Genomic DNA, 24,940 nt, shown 5'->3' with positions numbered 1-24,940 from the left:
GAGGCTATCCAAAAGATATGACAAGGCAATCTTGTGAGAAAGCAAGTAAACATCATACCAACGATAGGTTCTACATATCCAACAATACAAATACCAATAAAGAGTTGGGTAAGAATAGAGAGAGAAAATACATCTGTGATATATTAGGGTCTCCAAACAGTATAATGGTTACTCACCACACAGGGGAAGTGGCCCAAGTGCACCGCCCCAAGCCCTCAGCACAGGGAGTGGACAAACCGAAAAATCAATGAGGAGCAGGCACTCGATGAAAGCAAACTTCAACCAGGCAATAGTCCACAGCCTGACGCGTTTCGTGTCATAAACACTTAATTATAGGCAGGCCTATGATTAAGTGTTTATAACACGAAACGCGTCAGGCCGTGGACACAATAAACGTTCTTCACTTTGAACTACTGCCTGGTGGAAGTTTGCCTTCATTGAGTGCCTGCTCCTCATTGATTTTTAAGAATAGAGAAAGAGACAAAATCTACTTTATGACGGAGTTCAGTGAGGAATACGAAAGAATCTGTAATGTAATCAGAAAGCGTCTCTCAGTGGTGTATAACGATGCCAGGCTGTCAGAAGTAATGTGTTTCAAAGAGAGCTCCTACACTGGGTAAGATGTTGGCACCAAGTTTAGTCACCTCAGAGCTGGGCCAAGTCGGGCAGGCGCCCAAGGCAGCCTGCCTGGCTGCTGTGCCAGCTAGTTGCGCGCTTCTGTGCATGCGCGAAAAGACGCTTCAGCACATAGACACTTCTGCGCATGGGTGAATCGACGCATGCGTTCGCATACTCACACAGATGGGCGGTCGGCAGAGAAGGGACCGGACTAGGGGTAGGAGTAAGTACGTGCCTGGCGCCCCTCCACCTTTGAGCCCTAGGCACGTAACTACTCTGCCTACCCCTAGTTCCGGCCCTGAGTCACCTCAATGAAGAACAGTCAGAGGGACACTTGGCTATCCATGAAGGGGAGCGATAGATGTGGAGCCACTACACTTGCAAGGTTATTTCTACTGGGCCTAGTTTTAAATCCAGTGTCACAGGAAGGGTGTATCAGAACCACAGCTTTTACAATAATAGTAAGAGGGTGGTATAACTGCTAGAACGCAAATGCTGTGAAAAATAATACGTAGGTCGCTCTACCCGCTGTCTAAAAGAGAGGATACGGGAGCATATAAGAGCCATTGATAAAAGGGATAAGGGGTCCCCTATTGGTAAGCATTTTGCCTTATGCTCCAAAAAAAGGAGTACATGACCTGCCAGTTAAAGAACATGTAAGGGAACCCCTCAGGGGTGGAGACCAGGCGCGGTCATTAAATGTAACAGAGACATTCTGGATTTTAAAGTTGGAGACAAGAATACCCAAGGGACTGAATACCAGACATGATATATCCTATTTATACTGATCTGATTTTGCGAACAAAACCACTCCCCTTCTACTCCTTCTTGAATACATGTACATTTATTTATATATTCATATCTTTATATATTTAATTATTGATGTTTTACAATTGACTTCCAGAACCTAACCTTACACCATACACCAAGAATAAAAGAATACACACACATAGTTGCAGGGATCATTTTAACTAACAGCATGTTTTTTTAATATACAAATGAGGTTTTCAGCTTTATGATGTTGGTTTTATTATGAGGATTAAAAAAAGTGATTTTAACTGTAGTACCATGTTGCACCCACCAGGGGTCACTATGTACTTTTTGTATATAACGTGTCTGTGACTTTTTGGATGAATCCTGAAACGCGTAGGTCGTAAGATCCTTGTAAGAGCTTGCAATAAAACTGCTATCTCCTTGAACGGAGTGCCGTCCATCCTTTTGGCTTTGATGTGATATTGAGCGGTGAGGATGCTGCGGACTGAGCACCCGACAAGGAGAAAACGGAACAGCCAATGGGAGGGTGAGCTTAGAGCGGTCTATTTGGTTTGAGTGAGGCGTTCGATAACTTCTAATATCCTCATATTTTGCAACAAGGGGTGCTTTATTTATTATAATACACAAGTTTCAGTGAGTCAGGTGACAGAAATGACATCAGAACTCACTGATGACATCAGAACTCACCGTTTTTAAGGATATCATTTACAAGATATTCATGGCTTTTGTGTATTATAAGTATATTATAACAGAATAAGTTTGCTTGGTCAAACCAATATTAGCATCAAATTACACAAAACTTTATATCCCAAAATGTAAAAACATGATGATCAGCATTTCCCATCAATATTATTAATCTATTTGACCAAACGCTGTTTCCTGTTACCTATCCCTTCCCATATCTGAATACTTCTTACCATGGACTTTATAGGGGTTGTTTAACTTTATCTTTTAGTATGATGTAGTGAGACATATTCTGAGCCAATTTGCAATTGGTTGTCATTTTTAACTATTTGTGTTTTCGAGTTATTTCGCTTTTTTATTCAGCAGCTCTCCAGTTTCAGCACTCTGGCTGCTAGGTCACAATTCCCCTAACAATCCTGCTTTGATTTGAATAAGAGACTGGAATATAATTAGTAGAGGGGTCTGAATAGAAAGTTGAGTAATAAAAAGTAGCAATAACAATACATAAGTAGCCTTTTGAAAACTAGAGCCCCATTTGAAAACTGGAATGAGTCAGAAGGCGGCAAATCGTCAAGAAAAATCTATAAAAAATGGAACCAGCCCTTTAAAGTGTCCCTTAAATGAGTGTCCAAAATGTAATTCTCTGCTGGACTAGAAAACTGGGAAGAAGATCTTATTAATTAAAAAATAAAAAAATCTATAAAAAATAAATAAATAATGAAGATCAATTTAAAAGTTGCTTAGAATTAGCCATCCCATAATATACTAGGGATTCAGCCAGTAGTCTGCCTTTTTCAGCAGGATTCGGATTCGGCCGAATCCTTCTGCCCAACCAAACCGAATCTGAATTTGCATATGCAAATTAGGGGCGGTAAATATGGTGTAAATATGTAACTGGGTAAATAGAAAGGGGACCAAATGGGACATAACTGATCAGTTAGTTTGTGAGCAGGTCAGATTCATAAGAAAACTGTTCTGTCCCAAGTGGCACCATCTAGTCACTGATTGGTTATTGACTGGTAACCAATAAGAGAGCTCAAAAGCAAGAAGCTGACTATTACGTTAGACATCCGGTCCTGTCCAGCCTTTACTGTAGATTATATTTTTGACTAAGTAATTATATTAAAGAAACCTTTTATTGTGCACAGATCTATTTATTCAATTTCCTTTTTACACTGAACGGTTTCATTAAAGATTGTCAACTCTGTGACTAATTCCTCCTAAATTACTCCCAAGTAGGGTTGCCACCTTTCCGTGGCCCACGATTTTGGCAGGGGGTGGAGCCATGATGGGCTTTCTGAGGAGGAGACTTTATTTTTCTCAAAATAATTATTTTTTTTGATATAGACACTCAAGTGCCCGGGTGCCTATATACAGTATAAATGAGGGATGCACTGAATTTGAGATTTGCCCAGAATTCTACCTTTTTCAGCTGGATTCAGATTCTCTTCCCCCCCTTTCCAAGTCCTAATTTGCATAGGTCTTGGTGGGTAGGGCGAGGATATATTATAATCTCTTCCTGGCAGGTGTTAGAGGAGAGACATGTTGATTTATTAGTATTAGAAATAGAGATTTAGGGGGTTATTTATCAAGGTCCGAATTTATCTCACTATTTTGAAATTAGAAATCTGAGCAACTCTGAATTCCCGAATGGACCTTATTTATGAAGAAAAAAGCCCAAAAAAATAGGGTCGGCCAAACTTGGGAGCTGTAGTTTTCCGCAACTCTGAATTGTAGTTTTCCGCAAAAACTATGTTTTTTCTGATTTTTCTCAGCTTTTTGCGCAGAAACCCCAAAATCATCGGATATCGGTACGGACATCAGCGCAGACGCTGGGACCTTCCCCATTGACTTATACAGGACCTCGATAGCTTTTAGATGCCAGGGATTCGGACTTTAATAAATATCGCAAAATTTGTAGGTTTTTTTGCTCTGAAAACTACGATTTATTCGAGGTTCAGATATTCGGACCTTGATAAATAACCTGATGGGAAGGTATAGAGACTGTTTTTACAATGACAGCACTTCCTGTTTTCTCCTTTTTTCTGATCACGCCTACTTCTGATGATTTCACTTCCGGTTTACAATGACAGCACTTCCTGATTCTTTACGGTCAGTGGGTCCGGGTTGCGCATATCACATATTCACATATCTTCTTAATGGCAAGAGGGGGAAAAGTCTGATCTGCACAGCAAGCAATTTGTCAGATTGTAGAACAAACCATTACAAAAGTACAGTTCTTAGTAGTGAACACAGTGTATTGTACTGATTCATACTATACAATTAAGGGGGAACTGAAAGATCGGGTGGGGGTGGGCCCACGTCCCCTGAACATGTCAGTGTCACAACCTCCCCCCGTGCCTTGTTCTTTTTTGTTGGAGCTGGAGGTAAAGGAGAACATCAATACTGTGAGGTGGGGAGCAGGTCTGGGTCAGTAGGGCCCATCAGGTTTTCTCCAGGTATCCTGCTAGCCCAGTCTGACCTAAAAATGCCAATATATGTGCTTAACTAGTTACTGGGCCTATATATGCCCCTGAAGTTGGGAGAATGCTACCACATTTTAGTTTTCTATAAATAATTATATATGTTTCTATGATTTAATTGAAGATTCCCTATGAAGTGAAGCCCACATCCCTATGGACATTTTTACAAAATGAAACGCCCTCCTCTGGAAGAGCATCAGATTGTGAACTTCTTTGTCAATGATAAATTCACAAGCAAGGCGAGTCAACTCCTCACAATCCCTGGAACCTGTACATTCCTTTATGGATTGCTATGGTCATTCTGGGTATTGTGATTGGTTATAATTAGGGATGCAACGAATCCAGGATTCGGTTCGGGATTAGGCCTTTTCCAGCAGGATTCGATTCGGCTGAATCCTTGTGCCTGGCCGAACTGAATCTGAATCCTAATTTGCATATGCAAATTAGGGGCTGGAAGGGAAATCAGGTAACTTTTTGTCACAAAACAAGGAAGGAAAAAATGTTTTTTCCACTTTTTACCTTCCGGTCACTAATTTGCATACGCAAATTAGGATTCGGTTCGGTATTCGGCCCGATTCTTTCATGTAGGATTCAGCCGAATCCCAAATAGTGGATGTGGTGCATCCCTAGTTATAATCACTTCCTACTTCCTGTAGGTAACACCAGAGAATATATTCCATGCTTCACTCGTATAATATCCATATACATATCTATTGATCTTTGTTTGGGACATGGTAAAAGTGTAAAAAAAAAAAAAAAAAGAGCTGTAACGGGAGGGAGTTAGGCAGTTTGCGCTAACTCTGCGCTTTCCTTTACCCAAGTCCCATCGTTCTGTATAATTCTGCGCTGATTAAATTCTGGCACCGTTTAATTTGGCAAAGAAATTGGACAATTCCATCACTTTAATTCTTAATAATAGACATTGCGGATTCAATATGCAGCACGATAGCGATATGTAACGACCTGGAACCCTCCCATTACACCTCCTTTGGTTTTCAGGGACAAGCTACTTCACTAGGCTACTCGCTCTTCCCCCTGTGTTTAGGCGCACCGGCCATACTACACTGTGTGGCGCTTGGAACCGAATAGTGGGAGCCGGGGGCTCAGTACCTTCCGATCACCTGCTGCAGCCTCGTAGGGTCATAGAAAACGGAGGCGCCTAGAGCGCAGAAAGATCACCAAGCAATGCATGCATGCCCCCGTCTCCCTCCCCACCACCGCCCACGTGAGCCAGGCAACTTGACTGACTGCAAAACCGGAGCTCCGGACTCGTCCAAGTCATTGAGCAGCGGCCGGGGACGGTCCCGCAGGGTCTTGAGCACAGACAAGCACTTGCCCCGTCATCCCCCCAGCAGCAGGCGTCGCTCTCCGTCAGGGAGTAACACTCTTTTGATAGTAGGTTGAAGCCGTCTGCCTTCACTTCTGCCACTCTGTTGGGCCTTGGCCACAGGATGTGGGGTAGAGGCCACTGCTTATCGCTGCGAGGCCAGATTCCAGTGCGATTGAAGGCCGGGTGATCTGTACAATGTAACGCTCCCTGATGCGCAGTTTGACCTCATTTCACAAGCTGTCAGTACAATATGGGATATAGCAAGGGAGGAGAAATTCAGCGCCGCTCAATGGATCGTCGCCCTCTCACCTTTTCTGAAGAGGAGCGGAAGTTATTTCTTAATAAAGGCTTTGCGATTTTCAAGTTTAATATGTCTCGGTGTTTGTTTGTTTTTTTCGAGGTGTACCAACGAATTTTTTTTAAAAAAAAATGTTTGATGTTACTTGTCCTTTAATGGTTGACTACCCCTTGACACATCTGTAGCACTAAGCACAATCTATAAATGTTCTCTCTACTTTCCTACTAAAAAAAAAACCCCACACAGCAGCCAGATGAGACAGGACAAAAGGCTTTATTTTTGAATAAGAAAAAATCTACAGTAAGTGCAAAAAAAGCAGAAGAAACAGGAGATACAAGTTTCCAATCTCCATCGTGTTGTGGGAACTAAACTATTTGTAAACCTTACCGAGTAGAGGACAGAACACTGTCTCAGGGTTAAACCGTATCATTTGGCAACAGTCTCGGTGTCAAGCCCACTGGGGGGGGATCTCCTACAAGATTCAGAGCAGAAGGCCGAGCTCTCTACTGTAATGGCTGTACAAGAGCGCGGTCACGTTATAGACTTAGTAACAGGAAAAACGATGATTACATTACCTCTAGATACTATGGCAGTATTAAGGAGCATTTCTTTCCTGATAAGCCCAAACTTTAATGATACAAGTGGCAGGCCAGCAGCTTAATGTATAGGAACATAGGATGGACCCTGCTGATGTACATATTCTTGTTCAATCCTTGGCAGATTTTTTTTTTGTTCTTTAATATTTAAAGATTTTAGGGAGTATGAAGGATGAAACCCCAAGCTAACCCCTTCAGTGCCACTGGGATCCCAGTCGTGGGCATTTACTGATAGAATTGGGCGGCCCTTTTGAAGAGGCTGCAGAAGGAAATAGAAGCAATAATAAAAAAAAAAAAAAAAGAAATACAGATTCAGACAAGCACATCATTTCTCTCTCAAAATAACAATAAAAAATATTTCTGTCCCATCCTGTGGGGGATTTTGGAATGAAGGTAAATGCCACATGTACATTTCCCCCCTGGAGGTATATTTTGACAGACATTCACGGCCTCTTTATTCTGCATTTAAATGCAAGCCCCCTCCCTTGGCCCTAATATCCCCTGCCCAGCCAATGACGGCAGCAACGCAGAGATCCTGGAGCAAAATGAGGAAGTCACATCTTGCAGCCGATCCACAAACATTAAAACTGAAAGAGAATAAAAAAAAAAAATATTTAATTAGTCCTATTCTTGAAATAAAACAAAAAAATCACTGAGGAGCACCTAACAACTTGGTGATTTTAAAGGGCATGTAAAGGCAAAAAAATAAAATCCCATTTTTACTTTCTTTAATGAAACAGAAACCTCTCTCCAATATACTTTAATTAAAAAATGTATACCATTTTTATAAGAAATCTGACTGTATGCAGTGAAATTCTCCCTTCATTTACTGCTGTGGATAGGAATTGTCAGACGGTCCCTAACTGCTCTGCAGGGAAACAATCATACTTATGAACAGCAGGGGGAGCCCCCGCCTTACTTCCCAGCCATGCAGAACTCAAGCAGCTTTGTTTGTTTCCCTGTAGAGCAGTCGGCGACTGTGTAGAGATTTGTATTAGATTTTATTTTTGCCTTTCCATCCCCTTTACTGTTTCCAACTCCAGTTGCAGGGACAAAGATCATGGAGTCAGATTTAAACAGATAAACTGGGATTCTATTTGGAGGATTATTTTGCTGCAGCCACTGGTTCTGCAGAGTTGGAGAAAGTTTTTATTAAACAATACAAAAACTATAAAATCCACAGATTAAATAACACAGGACCCAGTGCAGTCTGTATATTCTGATTATTAATCAGTTTTGCTGTATCGGCTTCTGGCAGATATTATTTGACTTGTGCTGTTTTGATAATTTATGATGATCCCTAAGCAGCCCAGACCACACTGAGCATGTGCACAGTCTTGGTCTTAAAAAGATGTATAACAAAGTTACAAGATGGTGACCCCCTGTGGCCAACTTTGAAAGCATAAATCATTTGTTTGATTAGGCTTGTGGTGCAGTAAGTTCATGTTTATATTTAGTATATAAGTGGGTTGAACATAAAGATTGCATTGACATTTTGTCAATTTCCCAGCTGCCCCTGGTCATGTGACTTGTGCCTGCACTTTAGGAGAGAAATGCTTTCTGGCAGGCTGCTGTTTTTCCTTCTCAATGTAACTGAATGTGTCTCAGTGGGACATGGGTTTTTACTATTGAGTGTTGTTCTTAGATCTACCAGGCAGCTGTTATCTTGTGTTAGGGAGCTGTTATCTGGTTACCTTCCCATTGTTGTTTTGTTTGGCTGCTGGGGGGGGGGAAGGGAGGGGGTGATATCACTCCAACTTGCAGTACGGCAGTAAAGAGTGAATGAAGTTTATCAGAGCACAAGTCACATGACTGGGGCAGCTGGGAAATTGACAAAATGTCTAGCCCCATGTCAGATTTCAAAATTGAATATAAAAAAATCTGTTTGCTCTTTTGAGAAATGGATTTCAGTGCAGAATTCTGCTGGAGCAGCACTATTAACTGATGTGTTTTGAAAAAAATGTTTTTTCCCATGACAGTATCCCTTTAAGCTGCAAAAACAGAAAAAACCCATCCGAGAAATTGGTACAATATTAGTAGTGGCAAAATCTACAGTTTGGTACATCCGGAGAAAGAAAGAAATCACTGGTGAACTCAGCAAGGCAAAAAGATCTGGACGTCCACGGAAGACAACAGTGGTGGATGATCTCAGAATCATTTCCATGGTGAAGAGAAACCCCTTCACAACAGCCAAACAAGTGAACAACACTCTCCAGGAGGTAGAGTTTCCATATCCAAGTCTACCATAAAGAGAAGACTGCATGAAAGTAAATACAGAGGGTGCACTGCAAGGTACAAGCCACTCATAAGCCTCAAGAATAGAAAGGCTGGATTGGACTTTGCTAAAAAAAACATCTAAAAAAGCCGGCACAGTTATGGAAAAACATTCTTTGGACAGATGAAAGTAAGATCAGCCTCTACCAGACTGATGGCAAGAAAAAAGTATGGAGAAGTTGTGGACCAGCTGATGATCCAAAGCATAGCACAGTTCTGTATAAAACATTTGGGAGGCAGTGTGATGGCTTGGGCGTGCATGGCTGCCAGTGGGACACTAGTGTTTATCCATCATGTGTCACAGGACAGAAGCACAAGAATGAATTCTGAGCTGTTCAGAGACACTGTCTGCTCAAATCCAGCTAAATGCAGTCACTTTGATTTGGAGGCGTTTCATAATGACCCAAAACATAGAGCCAAAGCAACCCAGGAGTTTATTAAAGCAAAGAAGTGGAATATTCTTGAATGGCCAAGTCAGTCGCCTGATCTGAACCCAATTGAGCTGCATTTCACTTGTTGAAGACTAAACTTCAGACAGAAAGGCCACAAACAAACAGCAAGTGAAAGCCGCTGCAGTAAAGGCCTGGCAGAGCATTAAACAGGAGCAAACCCAGAATCTGGTGATGTCCATGAGTTCAAGACTTCAGGCTGTCATTGCCAGCAAAGGCTTTTCAACCAAGTATTAGAAATGAACATTTTATTTTCAGTTTTTTAATTTGTCCAATTACTTTTGAGCCCCTGAAATGAAGTGATTGTGTTAACAAAAGGCTTTAGTTCCTCACATTTTTATGCAATATTTTTGTTCAACCCACTGAATTAAAGCTGAAAGTCTGCAGTTCAACTGCATCTGAGTTGTTTCATGTAAAATTCATTGTGGGAATGTACAGAACCAAAATTAGAAAAAAGTTGTCTCTGTCCAAAGATTTATGGGCCTAACTGTATTTGACATAAATAAAGATGGAGTGAACATTTTAGAGTCTACTGGCTGTTGCAGAGGCTAGAAGATGTATGTATTAAATGCAGTAAGGCACAATATTGCCCACATGCATTGGCATGATCATACAAAAAGCAAGATCTTCATGTCGGCAGGCAAATAAAACAAAATTCACGCTCACATTTTTTAGGAACTCCTCGGCTACGATACGTGCTCTAGCATTGACGGACAGTTTCATCTCGCTGATCTCCTTGTCAATCTCCTCCATGAAATGGATCACGAAGTCGACCAGTTTGTGCTTGTACATCTGCTCCGTGTGGAAGTTTGTGATCAGGAAGCTGATATCGTATCCCTGGTAACGGGAGAACATTTTCATCAGAACACAGTGGATATATAGTCACAGCCCCGCTGGCATAAGCCTCACCCACACACACCAGATTCAGTGAAAATAGAAGCCAACCTAAAAGCTTTAAAGAATACAGCAAGGAATAAGTCATGCTAAATGTATTAATGATACTGGAAAATACCTTCACGCTGACAAATTAATAGGAACTGGGATGTGTCTTACTATAGTACATCTTCTCATAATGTATTTCTGCCAAACGCAGCATTGCAACGATAGCAAACTAATAACTATTAAAAATTAATAGGGCTAAAAATGTCATATTTTATATATAGAACTTATTGCACGAGGCTAAAGTTTCAGCTTGTCAATAGCAGCAATGATCCAGGACTTCAAACTTGTCACAGGGGGTCACCATCTTGGAAAGTGTCTGTGACACTCACATGCTCAGTGGGCTCTGATTGGCTGTTGAGAAGCTAAGCTTAGGGCTCGTCACTAATTATCCAGCAGAAAATGAGCTTCCCTGGCTGTAATATAAGCTGATGCTACAGGTTTGCTGATTATTAAATTCTGATGCTAATTGCACTGGTTTCTGTGCTGCCATGTAGTAATTATCTGTATTAATTACTAATCAGCCTTATATTGTGACATTTCTATTCTATGTGTACTGTATATTGTGAGTGGGTCCCTAAGCTCAGTAAGTGACAGCAGCACAGAGCATGTGCAGTGAATCAGCAGAAAAGAAGATGGGGAGCTACTGGGGCATCTTTGGAGACACAGATCTTTACTGCTAAAGGGCTGTGGTTGCCTTGGGCTGGTACAGAAGCACAAAACATAATGTACATTTCTACCTACTTATTTAGTTAGGTTTAAGTTCTCATTTAAAGCACAGGGTATAACCTGCCTTACGGACCACTGTCCTGTCCCTCATTTACCTCTACAGGTTTTCTGCGCAGAATAAAGAAATTTTCAGCTCTCATCATCATGAAGCGCATGAATTTATGACATAAGATCTTTTCAATTTCATCTGCCTGGAGGAAGAGAAAAAAAATCTCAGTTAATGTCACAAACTCCACATGAATCAATTAAATATAATCACAATTCATATCAGAGAATATACAGAATTGAGGTTTCCCATGGTGGCCCATCATTTGCAAACCTGCAATGTATGCAATTAAAAGTGCTTTATATAAGGAATTTACTGCCTATTTTAATACATAAGGAAGTCACAGAGGAGTCCCATGACGATATGAAGTTCACAGACCTAAACGTTAAAGCAATCTGAATAAATTCAGGAAGATTCATAGTTGCACTTCCCTTTATTTAACAAGAATAAGAGCAGTGGTGCTGAGTTCTTGGACATATGGCAGTGCCCCATTTTAAGATCACACAACACCTGAATTAGGGAGGGGAGCTTTCCCTGTGCATTGTGCTGGTAAAAAGACACGAAATCAACGGTTGCAACCATATAAAGGCACAAGGCTGCAGGCTGAGTTATACAGGGAACTCTGAGTATCATGCATGTATTATAAGAGATAATGTACCCCCTACTGTAAATGATAAGGATATTAGAAGTCACTGAGGGGTTGTTCTGTGACCATATAAAGGCACAAGGCTGCAGGCTGAGTTATACAGGGAACTCGGAATATCACTCATGTATTATAAGGGGTAATGTACCCCCTACTGTAAATGATAAGGATATTAGAAGTCACTGAGGGGTTCTGTGACCATATAAAGGCACAAAGCTGCAGGCTGAGTTATACAGGGAACTCTGAGTATCACTCATATATTATAAAGGATAATGTACCCCATACTGTAAATGATAAGGATATTAGAAGTTACTGACGGGGTTGTTCTGTGACCATATAAAGGCACAAGGCTGCAGGCTGAGTTATACAGGGAATTCTGAGTATCACTCATGTATTATAAGGGATAATGTACTCCCTACTGTAAATGATAAGGATATTAGAAGTCACTGAGGGGTTCTGTGACCATATAAAGGCACAAGGCTGCAGGCTGAGTTATACAGGGAACTCGGAATATCACTCATGTATTATAAGGGATAATGTACCCCCTACTGTAAATGATAAGGATATTAGAAGTCACTGAGGGGTTCTGTGACCATATAAAGGCACAAGGCTGCAGGCTGAGTTATACAGGGAACTCTGAGTATCACTCATGTTTTATAAGGGGTAATGTACCCCCTACTGTAAATGATAAGGATATTAGAAGTCACTGAGGGGTTCTGTGACCATATAAAGGCACAAAGCTGCAGGCTGAGTTATACAGGGAACTCTGAGTATCACTCATATATTATAAAGGATAATGTACCCCATACTGTAAATAATAAGGATATTAGAAGTCACTGAGGGGTTCTTTGACCCAAACCGGACACGGAAGCATGGGGGCTGCCATAGAACAAACGGAGATCCTGCAGGTTTACTGTGGCAAAAAAATTTAATTGGAAAAGCTTGTTCCATAATAATGATGAAATCAGCCCTATAGTTTTGAAACATACAGGATGTATAACAAAGCACACAAACCATGCAAAAAACACCACAAAAGACTCCTACCTGTTTTACTGCAATGCTGACACGCACTGAGTTAATAGACCCCTCAATGAGTACTTTTTCTTTCTCATTTCGACTAATAACCACTGGCTGTAACAGCAGCTCTTTGCTACTCCTAAAATTTCAAGAAAAATTACAATAAATGTTAAAGAAAAAAACAAAAAAAAACAATGTTGTCACAAATATAGACATGAAGGGAATCAGAAAGCATATTATCATCCCCACTGGATACTGTCCCCCGATTGCTAATGACACACACAGCTTTTCTCTAATGACAAAGAGAACACTGGTTTCCTTTCAACCCCTGGTCATTTGTAAAATACATTCCCATTGATCACTAACAGACAGACACCTTTCGGGTCATTGCTACTGTCTGACACATCACATGACTTTAAGGGTTCAGGCAAATCCCAAACTATACCATTCAGTTCTTTCCCAAAGCTATACCCTCCGACTTGTATATTTAGGACTGTGTATATTTTTTAGGACTTAATGTAAGGAGGAAAAAAACCCTTCTTTTGAAACACAGAGATATTTCCTCTATAAACAGCCACGTGACGCGCACAAACACTCAAACCTGCCTTCCCGCTGGATAAAATGTAAATCGGGATAGCACTTGGCGCGATTTGTTTTCCAAAGTCGCCTGATGAGGAAACTTCGGTAAACAAATTGCGCCAAGTGCCATCCCGCCGGCGATTTACATTCTAGCCAGTGGGAAGGCAATTCGGGGAGATTAGTCACCCTGAAGAAGAGGAGATTTGTCGCCAGGTGACTAATCTCCCCGAATCTGCCTGTGTGCCATTCAGTCAGCATGCTAACAAACCTCTCTCTTCCTTAAATCTTACCTGACTTCCACTTCGGGTTTATTATGTCGTTCCACTACCTGCGATGAAAAGTTTTCCAAACATAATGCTGCCTGTAGAGTGGCGCGGACTGCATTGAGGTACGGGCGAAGTGTAGCCGTCTGAGCAGAGAGAAGGAAGATGAAAATGGACAATTTACAAACAGCTCACTGCTATACAATTCCATAGGCAACACACGTCCCTTTAAATGTGGCTTCATTCCATTCATTCATTCTCTATAATGTGGCTCTGGCCAGTATAGAGAATGCCCATTCTTAGACAACTAGTATGTGACTGCAGTGAAACAATATTCTGTGTTCATAATAATAGCATACAACTCGTTTAAAGGGGCAGTACACCTTTTTTTTTACCATGAGCAAAATAAACACTATTGATGCAAAAAATACATATTGGCTATCATTTAAAGGAGAATTCAACCCGTAATAAAAAAAAATATCTCCCCCCTACCCTGAGTAGACCCCCCTCCCTCCTCCCCCCAACCTACCTGTCCCCCCGGACAAATGCCCGTAATTCTTTACTCACCCCTCCGTGAAGATTCTGGCCTTGGAGTTCAAGGCAGCCATCTTCTTCTTCGTATCTTGACGGCATTTCCGGCGCATGCGCAGTTGGAGTAAATTTCCGGTCCCGAACAACTGTGCATGCGCCGAAAGTCACGGAAATTTTTGAAAAATTTCGGAATTTGCACATGCGCAGAAAATGCCGTCAAGACACGAATTTTACTGGAGAAGAAGATGATGGCTGCCGTGAACTCCAAGGCCAGAATCTGCACGGAAGGGTGAGTAAAGAATTAGGGGCATTTGCCCAGAGTAGGGTTTTTTCTTTACGGGTTGAATTCTCCTTTAACTGTGATAAAATACATATTTCTTGGTTGTTTTTATTACAAAGCAGTAAGAGAGAAATATTTTGCTATATCACTTAAAAACTTGCTATTAATAAACGGATTTAAACAAGGTAATGAGCTCTGCATAAACATCCCCCTCTCGTCAACCTTTGTTTTCATTTACAAAAAAAAATAAATAAATAATTTACAGAAATTCGACCTTTGATAAGTAACCCCCAAAAATTAGAAACTCTTAATAACATAGAAAGACACAGCATACCTGCCAGCCTACAGAGCAAACTGAGCAGGAGGGGTAGAAAATTAAGAGTCATTTCCTGCTGAGAAACACAAAATATGCCAGAAATACTGGATTTCAGATGCTCATTGCACAGATTCAACTCACAGGAGACCAAAGGAAATGTCTCATATTCTTGGGAAATAGCTGTACAACATAATCAAGATATGGGGGGTTCTTAAACGCTGTAAACCCACAAAAATAAAATGTTGCTTAGAGTAAATGTAATTCTAAGCAAGTTCCCTATATAACAATTGCAAAGTATAAGTGGGTTACAGTTCCCTGGGCCCATACAGACAAATAGTGTCCTTTCTTCCTATACAAACTTTTCGCAGGAGTCACATTGAAATACGAAGAGAGGTATTTTTCATGTTGATAAGCTTGTGTATAGTGCTCCATATGAGCGGGGAATGATAACACAGTGCCATGGAATATGTCAGAGCTATATAAATGAAGGATTGGCTCTCTCCATGCTCAATAGTTATGCCTACCACTTCTATTTAAAGGAGAACTAAACCCTAAAAATGAATAGGGCTAGAAATGCCATATTTTATATACTGAGCTTATTGCACGAGGCTAAAGTTTCAGCTTGTCAATAGCAGCAATGATCCAGGACTTCAAACTTGTCACAGGGGGTCACCATCTTGGAAAGTGTCTGTGACACTCACATGCTCAGTGGGCTCTGAGCAGCTGTTGAGAAGCTAAGCTTAGGGCTCGTCACTAATTATCCAGCAGAAAATGAGCTTCCCCTGTAATATAAGCTGATGCTACAGGTTTGCTGATTTTTAAATTCTGATGCTAATTGCACTGGTTTCTGTGCTGCCATGTACTAATTATGTGTATTAATTACTAATCAGCCTTATATTGTGACATTTCTATTCTATGTGTACTGTATATTGTGAGTGGGTCCCTAAGCTCAGTAAGTGACAGCAGCACAGAGCATGTGCAGTGAATCAGCAGAAAAGAAGATGGGGAGCTACTGGGGCATCTTTGGAGACACAGATCTTTACTGCTAAAGGGCTGTGGTTGCCTTGGGCTGGTACAGAAGCTCAAAACATAATGAACAACATTTCTAGCCTATTTCTTTAGTTTGGCTTTCCTTGTGCTTTAATCAGGATAAAATAACAGCTTCTTCCCTTTACACAGCATCAGCAACCACAAAATTCTATTTTGGGAGCTGGCTGCCTGAAAATACCAAAAAACAAAACAAAAAAAAAACAGTGAATTTAACACCAAAGGAACTATGTTTAATCCTTGCAGCAGCCATCTGCCTGCCTATGAACTATGCCATTAAATAGATACTCCCAGAATTACAGTTAGTATTTATTACGGATGCACCGAATCCACTATTTTGGATTCGGCCGAACCCCCGAATCCTTCGTGAAAGATTCGGCTGAATACCGAACCGAATCCGAACCCTAATTTGCATATGCAATAGATAACAGATAAGTTCTTGTGTATCTTGACAGCGCTATATAAATAAATGATGATGATGATGATGAAGTTCTGAAGAATCCCATCATATACTACAGAGCTTATCTGTTATCTACTGTGTATCCTGTGCTTGAATGGCTGCCCCCATGGCTACACAGCAACTTGTTTATATAAACTATTGTAGTGTATCTGAAGCAAACAGACCAGTTTTACCAGTGCAGGGTAGCAATAGATTATACGGTCATTCCTTTAAAACACTTTTTTTTTTTTTGTGATACTGTTCCTTTAACAACATGTAACGTAGTAAGGATTGGGCTGTAAACAATTTACATTCACCCATGGAACCCCTTGTAATAATACTTGTATCAGCAACACTGTCATATGGTAATTATATTAAAGGGGAAGTTGACCTTTACTTTTAGTATCCTGTAGTGTCCTATTCTTACCAACTTTTCAATTGGTCTTTTTTTATTATAGTTTTTAAATGGTCTTCCTCTTCTGCCTCTTTCCAGCTTTCAAATAAGTGCCTCTAACACCAGCAGTCGAAACACTATTGCGCTGTGAAGCTACAATTTGCTTTTTATTCCATAACTTTCCCCCAAACTATTATTCAAACCACTACCAGGCATTGGTTAAATTAGATCTCAGCAACCCAATAGCTGAAACTAGACCATTAAAAGAAAACCCTAAAAATAACCAGTTTCTAAATGTCTTGGAATGCCACTCTCTAAATTAGTGATCCCCAACCAGTGGCCTCACTGAATTCCAGGCTTGTATAAAAACCAGGCGCACTGCCAAACAGAGCCTCAATGTAGGGTGACAATCCACATAGTGGCTACCAAATGGCCAATCACAGCACTTATTTGGCCCCCCAAGAACATTTTTCATGCTAGCATTGCTCCTCAACTCCTTTTACTTCTGAATGTTGCTCACGGGTTCAAAAGGTTGGGGATCCCTGCTCTACATCATACAGTACATCATACAGTACATCAAAAAGTTTATATATATAAATAAAGGTGAACTGCCTCTTTATAAAAATATGTTTGCCTAATGAGAGATTTAAAAAAAACAAAAAAAAACAAACAAGTTTCCCATATAAATTCATTACAAATTGTTATTGGTTCTTTTCAAACCATTCATCAATTTAGGCAATCCAGTTTAGCCTGAAGTTCACGGATAATCCAGGGTCCTGTAAGGGTCAGGCCACACAAGCAGACTTGGGGAGATTAATCACCCCAGTGACAAATCTCCTCTTCTTCGGGGCGACAATCTCCCCGAACTGCCTTCCCTCTGCCGGCTAAAATAAATCGACTACGGCAATGCACATGCAGCGTTTCGTTTTCCAAAATTTGCCTCACGAGGAAACTTTGGGCGACTTTGGAAATCGAAGCGCCGCGTGTGCATTGCCGCAGGGGATTTTCATTTTAACCGGCGGAGGGCAGGAAGCTTGGGAAGATTGTTGCCCCAAAGAAGAGGAGATTTGTCTTTGGGGCGACTAATCTCCCCGAATCTGCTTGTGTGGCCTGACCCTAAATTGGAAAACCCCAGGTCCTGAGCATTCTGGATTACAGGTCCCATACCAATACTAGAAAGTGCACTAGAGTTCAAGCATTTTGTCCCCCAGCTACAGGGCTATAAATACCAGGAAGACAAATCACCAAGACCTTCAGGCCTGGGGAGGAATCCTAAAATACCAATCATGTGTCCCTGTAGAGGACCTCTTGTATTTCTTGGCCCACTGGTGCCTCTTTACCCAATTCATACAAACCTTCTGCCGTGGTTTAATGGACTGGATAAATCTGTTCCCTTAAATATAGCCGGGACAAACAAACAGAGAAGCAGAAATATTGAACTATTGGGAAGTAACACAAAGGAGCTTTCATTGAAACCTATGAAAGTTTAATACAATCCCTCAGCACAAATGTGTTCAATAGCAGCAGAGTTTCCAGTTATCAAGAGAGGGATAATCTCCAGCCAGTCCTTCCATATTCCATACGTGTAATTTAGGACATTCCTGCATCTGTGGGTGGGTCTAATGTGCTTGGAGGCATCTGAACATGCCTGTACAGACCACCATAGGGCTTTTTTAAAGGGCCAGCAACAAAACATTTACAAACTTTACACCAGTTCTAACATGACGCTCGGAGTTGCAAATGCCTGTAGTTTTTCTGGTAGGACTTTTGGAGGGTGCAGTTCATAAACCAGGTGGGACTATGTTTAGATGCTGACGAAGATTATCACAGGCATGCTGAAATGAAAACCATGGCTTCTATTTTAAAGACATGAGGATGCACATTACATACCAATATGATCTGTATAAACATTGTACAGTCAGGCTTAAAGGAGAAGGAAAGGTTAAAACTAAGTAAGCCTCATCAGAAAGGTCTACCTAAATATACCAGTAAACCCTCAAAGTAATGCTGCTCTGAGTCCTCTGTCATAAGAAACACCACATTTCTTTCCTTCTATTGTGTACTCATGGGCTTCTGTATCAGACTTTCTGTTATCAGCTAAAACCTAGTTGCCCCTGGCGTGAGCATGCTCAGTTTGCTCCCCCCTTCTCTGCTGTAATCTGAGCCCACAGCTATAAGCGAGCACGGAGAGACTCAGGCAGGAAGTGATGTCACAGCAAGCTAATACTTCAGCTGCTATCCTAAACAAACAGAGTTTCTAGAGCTTTTTACTCAGGTATGGTAAAACATTCTCCAGAATAAATATAGCATTCAAGCTTGCAATATTGCAGCTCTCCTTTAAGATATAAGCTGCTACTGGGAATATGAATCTGCATGAATCTCTCCTTGAACAATTCCTCCAGGAACCCCAAAAGCATACAGGCAGGTTAACTGGCTCCAACTAAAAGTTTGTGTGAATGTGAGCCTTGGAACAAATGACCTAATGTGCATAAATGGAAGGAATTGTTCAGTGTAAAAATAAAAACGAAATAAATAGATAGGATGTGCAAAATAAAAAATGTTTCTAATATAGTTATTTAGGCAAAAATGTAATATATAAAGGCTGGACTGACTGGATGTCTAACATAGCCAGAACACTACTTCCTGCTTTTCATCTCTCTTGGTTTCCATTGATTGGTTACCAGGCAGTAATCAGTGACTTGAGGGGGAGACACATGGGTCATAACGGTTGCTTATGAATCTGAGCTGAATGCTAAGGGATCAATTGCAAACTCACTGAACAGTTATGTCCCATGTGGCCACCCTTCAAGTCACTGACTAACTCAGAGTTAGAGAGCTGAAAAAGCAAGTAATGTTCTGGCTATTATGTTAGACATCCAGCCTTTATACATTATATTTTTGGCTAACAAACTATATTAGAATTTTTTTTTATTTTGCACAGCCTATTTACCCAGTTTTTATTTTTATACTGAACTGTTCCTTTAATATAGATTTATTGGATTTAAACTATTTCAGCATCTTCAATTCCTTTTCTTCCTTTTCTTCTTGCGAATTTCAACGCAGGTCTGGGCGTAACTCTAAAGCACAAGCATGTGCAGGTTCTGAAATAAGGGCGGTAATCGAACCATCAGCCGTCTCTTATATTATGGGCAGCTAATAACAGCTTAATGGACAAGCAGTGATGTTGTTGTTAGGCTGAGGTAAGATTACAACACATCCTATGCTATGAGAGCCTGCTTACCCTATTACACCTCCAGCCTGCTGCTCTCTATGTGCCGTAGGAAACAACTGGGTCTCTTTCCCATTCAACTGGATCAGATGCTACAGCAGTAACAAGGAATATTGAAACATTAAAGTGGATGATGGCACATGGGGCATATTCTCCATCTGTGTTTTTGTATCCAAAAATGGCCAGTCAGTCTGCCATTGGGTTTAACTGGAACAACTGACACGGAGTATTCCAATTACACATTAAGATAAGCACTGCGGCAAATGTAAGATAACGTCACTTTAATGATTAACTTTTGGGAGCCAACTTCCCTCTCAGGACCTGGCCCAACACAGATGTAGGAAAAGAAGGAAGTGATTAACACTCCAGCTAACCACCTTCCCACTTCAGAGCTTTTATAGCAAAGTGTATGTGAATGTGTCTGTGTGTTTCATGACCATATAAAAACCTGAGGCCGAAGGCCGAGTGCTACAGGTCATGGAAATCACAGGTAACTTCTAATATCCTCATATTTTGCAACACGGGGTACTTTATTTATTATAATACACAAGTTTTAGTGCAGGGGTGTCCAAACTGCGGCCCGAGGGCCACATGCGGCTCAGGATGCATATGAATGCGGCCCATCTTGAAACGCTTGGTTCCCGAGGAAATAGGAGGAGGGGGACTCTGCCCATTGCCCAGTTAGTAATAATAATATAATAATATGTCTATTTAATATCCAGGTGTCCCATATTCCAGTGTAAAGCTCCATCTGGTTATCCAACTGGCATTGTAGTTCTTTTCTGTTTATTTCCTTTACTTTTACAAATCAAACATGTTTGTGTATTTCATGTGTTAGAGAAGAAATAACTGCAGCACCTCTTTGTTGCAAAAGTGAAAAGGTTGTGTTTATTGGTCAGAAACCATCAGGCAAAGTTTTGGGCTTATTCTCGCCGTTTCTCAAGCCTGTATTTCATGTGTGGCCCCAGATAAATTTTCTTTTTCCAATGTGGCCCGGCGAGCCAAAAGTTTGGACACCCCTGTTTTAGTGAGTCATGGGACAAAAATGACATCACTACTCACCGTTTATAAGCATATAAAGATATTTATGGCTTTTGTGTATTATACATGTATAAAGCATTTCTCAAGTCTATAAAGTCCTCCCTCGTGTCCATTGCCTTTCTGTTTTGGTCCCTTGGTGAACTTCGTAGGTCAATCCAAATAAAATACCTGCAGTGGACACACAAACTTGTCTCCTCCCGCCCCTTCTATTCAAACTGAGGTTTCATTTAAGCTGATTCTCAAAGAAGAACAGCAGACAAACATGTCAAAACCTGACCTAATCTTCATACCAGCAATAAAATCACTAGCGAGGATTCCTCAGTGTCAGACTTACTTTTCTTACTCACTGACATTATACACCAGCGTTTTTTTTAATATTTTTTTTAATATTTAATTTGAAGCCCCCCCTTGAAGTTTTAACCTTTCATCAGGGGCCCCTTAGCCATGATGAGGTAAAACATAAAGGAATCTATCAGTATACCAGTCATTCAGCCAAATATTGAAGAATATCCAGGACAGCAAACCTTCACCTCAAATCTCACCCTAACTGACCTTAGAGCTGGGCTTTCTTTCTCTCTATAAACTCCTCTTAAACAAATAGTAACAACAAAAAAATATTGCATTTTTAAAGGAATGACAATATAATATACTGTTGCCCTGCAGTGGTACAACTGGTGTGCTTGCTTCAGAAACACAACTATAGTTTATATAAACAAGCTGCTGTGTAGCCATGGGGGCAGCCATTCAAGCACAGGATACACAGTAGATAACAGATAAGTACTACTATAGTTTATATAAACAAGCTGCTGTGTAGCCATGGGGGCAGCCATTCAAGCACAGGATACACAGTAGATAACAGATAAGTACTACTATAGTTTATATAAACAAGCTGCTGTGTAGCCATGGGGGCAGCCATTCAAGCACAGGATACACAGTAGATAACAGATAAGTACTACTATAGTTTATATAAACAAGCTGCTGTGTAGCCATGGGGCAGCCATTCAAAGCTGAAAAAGGAGAAAAGGCACAGTATACACAGTAGATAACATATAAGTACTACCATAGTTTATATACTACTATAGTTTATATAAACAAGCTACTGTGTAGCCATGGGGGCAGCCATTCATGCACAGGATACACAGTAGATAACAGATAAGTACGACTATAGTTTATATAAACAAGCTGCTGTGTAGCCATGGGGGCAGCCATTCAAGCACAGGATACACAGTAGATAACAGATACGTTCTGAAGAATTCCCAGGGGGTCCCTTCCCAATAACTGGGAACCACAATGATAAACACACAGTTACACATTATTCTGTTTATAATTATTACTATCATGCTTTGTTTATACAGAACTAGAATACTGCTTGGGGATATATGCAAAAATATGTAACCATTCACAACAGCCCTTGCAACAGGGGAGCTTACTATCTTTACCTACCACGTACACACAGAAAGCTACTTTTGTATGGAGGAGGGAAGCCAGTGCTAACACAAGCACAGACCACACAGTGACAGTGGACTGCTAAGAATACAATGCAACAAAAGTATCTATTGTACCAACTTTATTACTCTCTGTGTATATCCCTAATAATCAGGCAATATGCCCATGTGTATCAGCCTAAGTAATTATAATTAAACTAAGAGATGTGAAAAGAGATGTGAAAATATCTTGACATAGGAGCACAAGTATAAATAAATTACATAGAGATTCCCCTTATTAAAATTGGTTGCCCTCACCTTAAAAACCACATCGTCTCTGGCAATATAAGACAATAAATAAAATGAATATAAACCAGATAACACAGGCAATCACATATACAAATACAGTCACGTAACTAGATATTACTGGGCCCCACAGTAGATTATTTTTTAGGCCCCCAGGTTGACCAGTTTTACCAATATTTATTTAAATTGTATATGAATTAGGACCTCATGGCGCCCCTATACGTCCTGGGCCCCCCTGCAGCCGCAGAGTCTGCTTTCTCTATGGTTTTGTCCCTGTAGAAATAACAATCTGCCAAAGGACAGATAACTCTCATTCATTTTAAAGGAGAACTAAACCCTAATAGGGCTAAAAATGACATATTTTATATAGTGAACTTATTGCACGAGGCTAAAGTTTCAGCTTGTCAATAGCAGCAATGATCCAGGACTTCAAACTTGTCACAGGGGGTCACCATCTTGGAAAGTGTCTGTGACACTCACATGCTCAGTGGGCTCTGATTGGCTGTTGAGAAGCTAAGCTTAGGGCTCGTCACTAATTATCCAGCAGAAAATGAGCTTCCCCTGTAATATAAGCTGATGCTACAGGGCTGATTATTAAATTCTGATGCTAATTGCACTGGTTTCTGTGCTGCCATGTAGTAATTATGTGTATTAATTACTAATCAGCCTTATATTGTGACATTTCTATTCTATGTGTACTGTATATTGTGAGTGGGTCCCTAAGCTCAGTAAGTGACAGCAGCACAGAGCATGTGCAGTGAATCAGCAGAAAAGAAGATGGGGAGCTACTGGGGCATCTTTGGAGAAACAGATCTTTACTGCTAAAGGGCTGTGGTTGCCTTGGGCTGGTACAGAAGCACAAAACATAATGTACAGCATTTCTACCTACATCTTTAGTTTAACTTTCTTGTCCTTTAAGGGCAGCGACACATGCTCAAATTCGGGGAGATTAGTCGCCCCACGACAAATCTCCTCTTCTTCGGGGCGACTAATCTCCCTTAACTGCCTTCCCGCCGGCTAGAATGAAAATCGCCGGCGGGATGACACTTGGAGCGCTTAGTTTTCCAAAGTCGCCTGATGAGGAAACTTCGAAAAACAAACCGATCAGAGTGCCACCCCACTGGCGATTTACATTCTAGCCGGCGGGAAGGCAGTTCGGGGAGATTAGTCACCAGAAGAAGAGGTGATTAAATCTCCCCGAATCTGAGAGTGTGTCTCTGCCTTTAAAGGTATGTTAAACAAACAAAAAATTATTAAAATTATTTGCCTAGCGAAAGATCTTCCACAGAACTTTTCGTTAGAGGAGGGTTTATAGTTATTTGTGATTAGAAGTGAAGGCAGTTCCAGTACTTCTTACTCTTGTGACAATGTAGCAGAAGTCAGCTCTCTGGCAGCCAAGACTCCATCTATCTCAATACACTGTAGATCAATTGGCTTCTGCTACACTGTGTCAATAGTCAGAACCAGCAGTGCAGAGCAGAAAGGGTCAGACGGGCGCTGCTTTCAGTAACAAACACTACACGCGTAGAAACCATGTGAAAATATTATTGGAACGTCTTTTTAGCCTTTAATACGTGAGTAAAAGGAAGTGCAAAGTAAAACGTGTTGCTGAACTGCAGCTCTTCCCATCCCAGATGTCAGTTCTAATGGAAAAGCAGAGGCACAGGGAGCCCTTAAAGAACTGTGTCTGAATCAGGGGAACTACAGAGGAGGCAGAGGGAGGTACAGGGGCCCCATGAGGCTCTAATTCATATACAGTTTCAATAAATATCGGTAAAACAAGTCAATAATTTTCTGTGGGGCCCAGTCCACTGAGCTGAAGCCTAATCCTACGGAGAGAGGCTGTCGGTAGTTGTAGTTCTGCACGGTGTCGCTTTACGTTGTATGAATCAAAGACAAACATTCCTACGACGGCCCCCGCCCAAGACCGGTTGCCTAAGCCACTCCGGGACCGCTCCCTCCTCAACCCACAGGCGTGTCACGGCGGCCTACAGTCCGGTTCTTTATCCCGGACACTAACCTCATAGAGTATCGATTTATCACTAACAATCCCCCGCCCCTCACACTCACCATCGCTCCGGTATCCCCCCGATAGCGGAAGTGACAGACTCGCGCATGGGCAGTAACTCTCTTCCCCCTCACTGGCACAGCCAGCGGTCGGACTAAACCATCAGGAGGTGGGGGGGTGATAGAACATTCATACTTTATCTT

General features: G+C 41.1%; 1 protein-coding gene across 1 annotated transcript; it reads right to left on the bottom strand.

The window, feature by feature from the left end:
- Positions 1-6,444: 6,444 nt before the first annotated feature.
- arpc4.S (actin related protein 2/3 complex subunit 4 S homeolog) lies at positions 6,445-24,836 on the bottom strand. Its single transcript, NM_001094487.1, is given in 6 exon segments — positions 6,445-7,370; positions 10,173-10,343; positions 11,270-11,365; positions 12,908-13,019; positions 13,750-13,868; positions 24,800-24,836. Coding segments are annotated over 6 exon segments (507 nt in total). The 5' UTR covers positions 24,803-24,836; the 3' UTR covers positions 6,445-7,364.
- Positions 24,837-24,940: the final 104 nt, after the last annotated feature.

This window comes from Xenopus laevis, chromosome 4S, assembly GCF_017654675.1.
Source record: "Xenopus laevis strain J_2021 chromosome 4S, Xenopus_laevis_v10.1, whole genome shotgun sequence".
Taxonomy (NCBI): Eukaryota; Metazoa; Chordata; class Amphibia; order Anura; family Pipidae; genus Xenopus; species Xenopus laevis.
The sequence above is the reverse complement of the archived record's forward strand: the minus strand, read 5'-3'. Positions and strand labels throughout refer to the sequence as shown.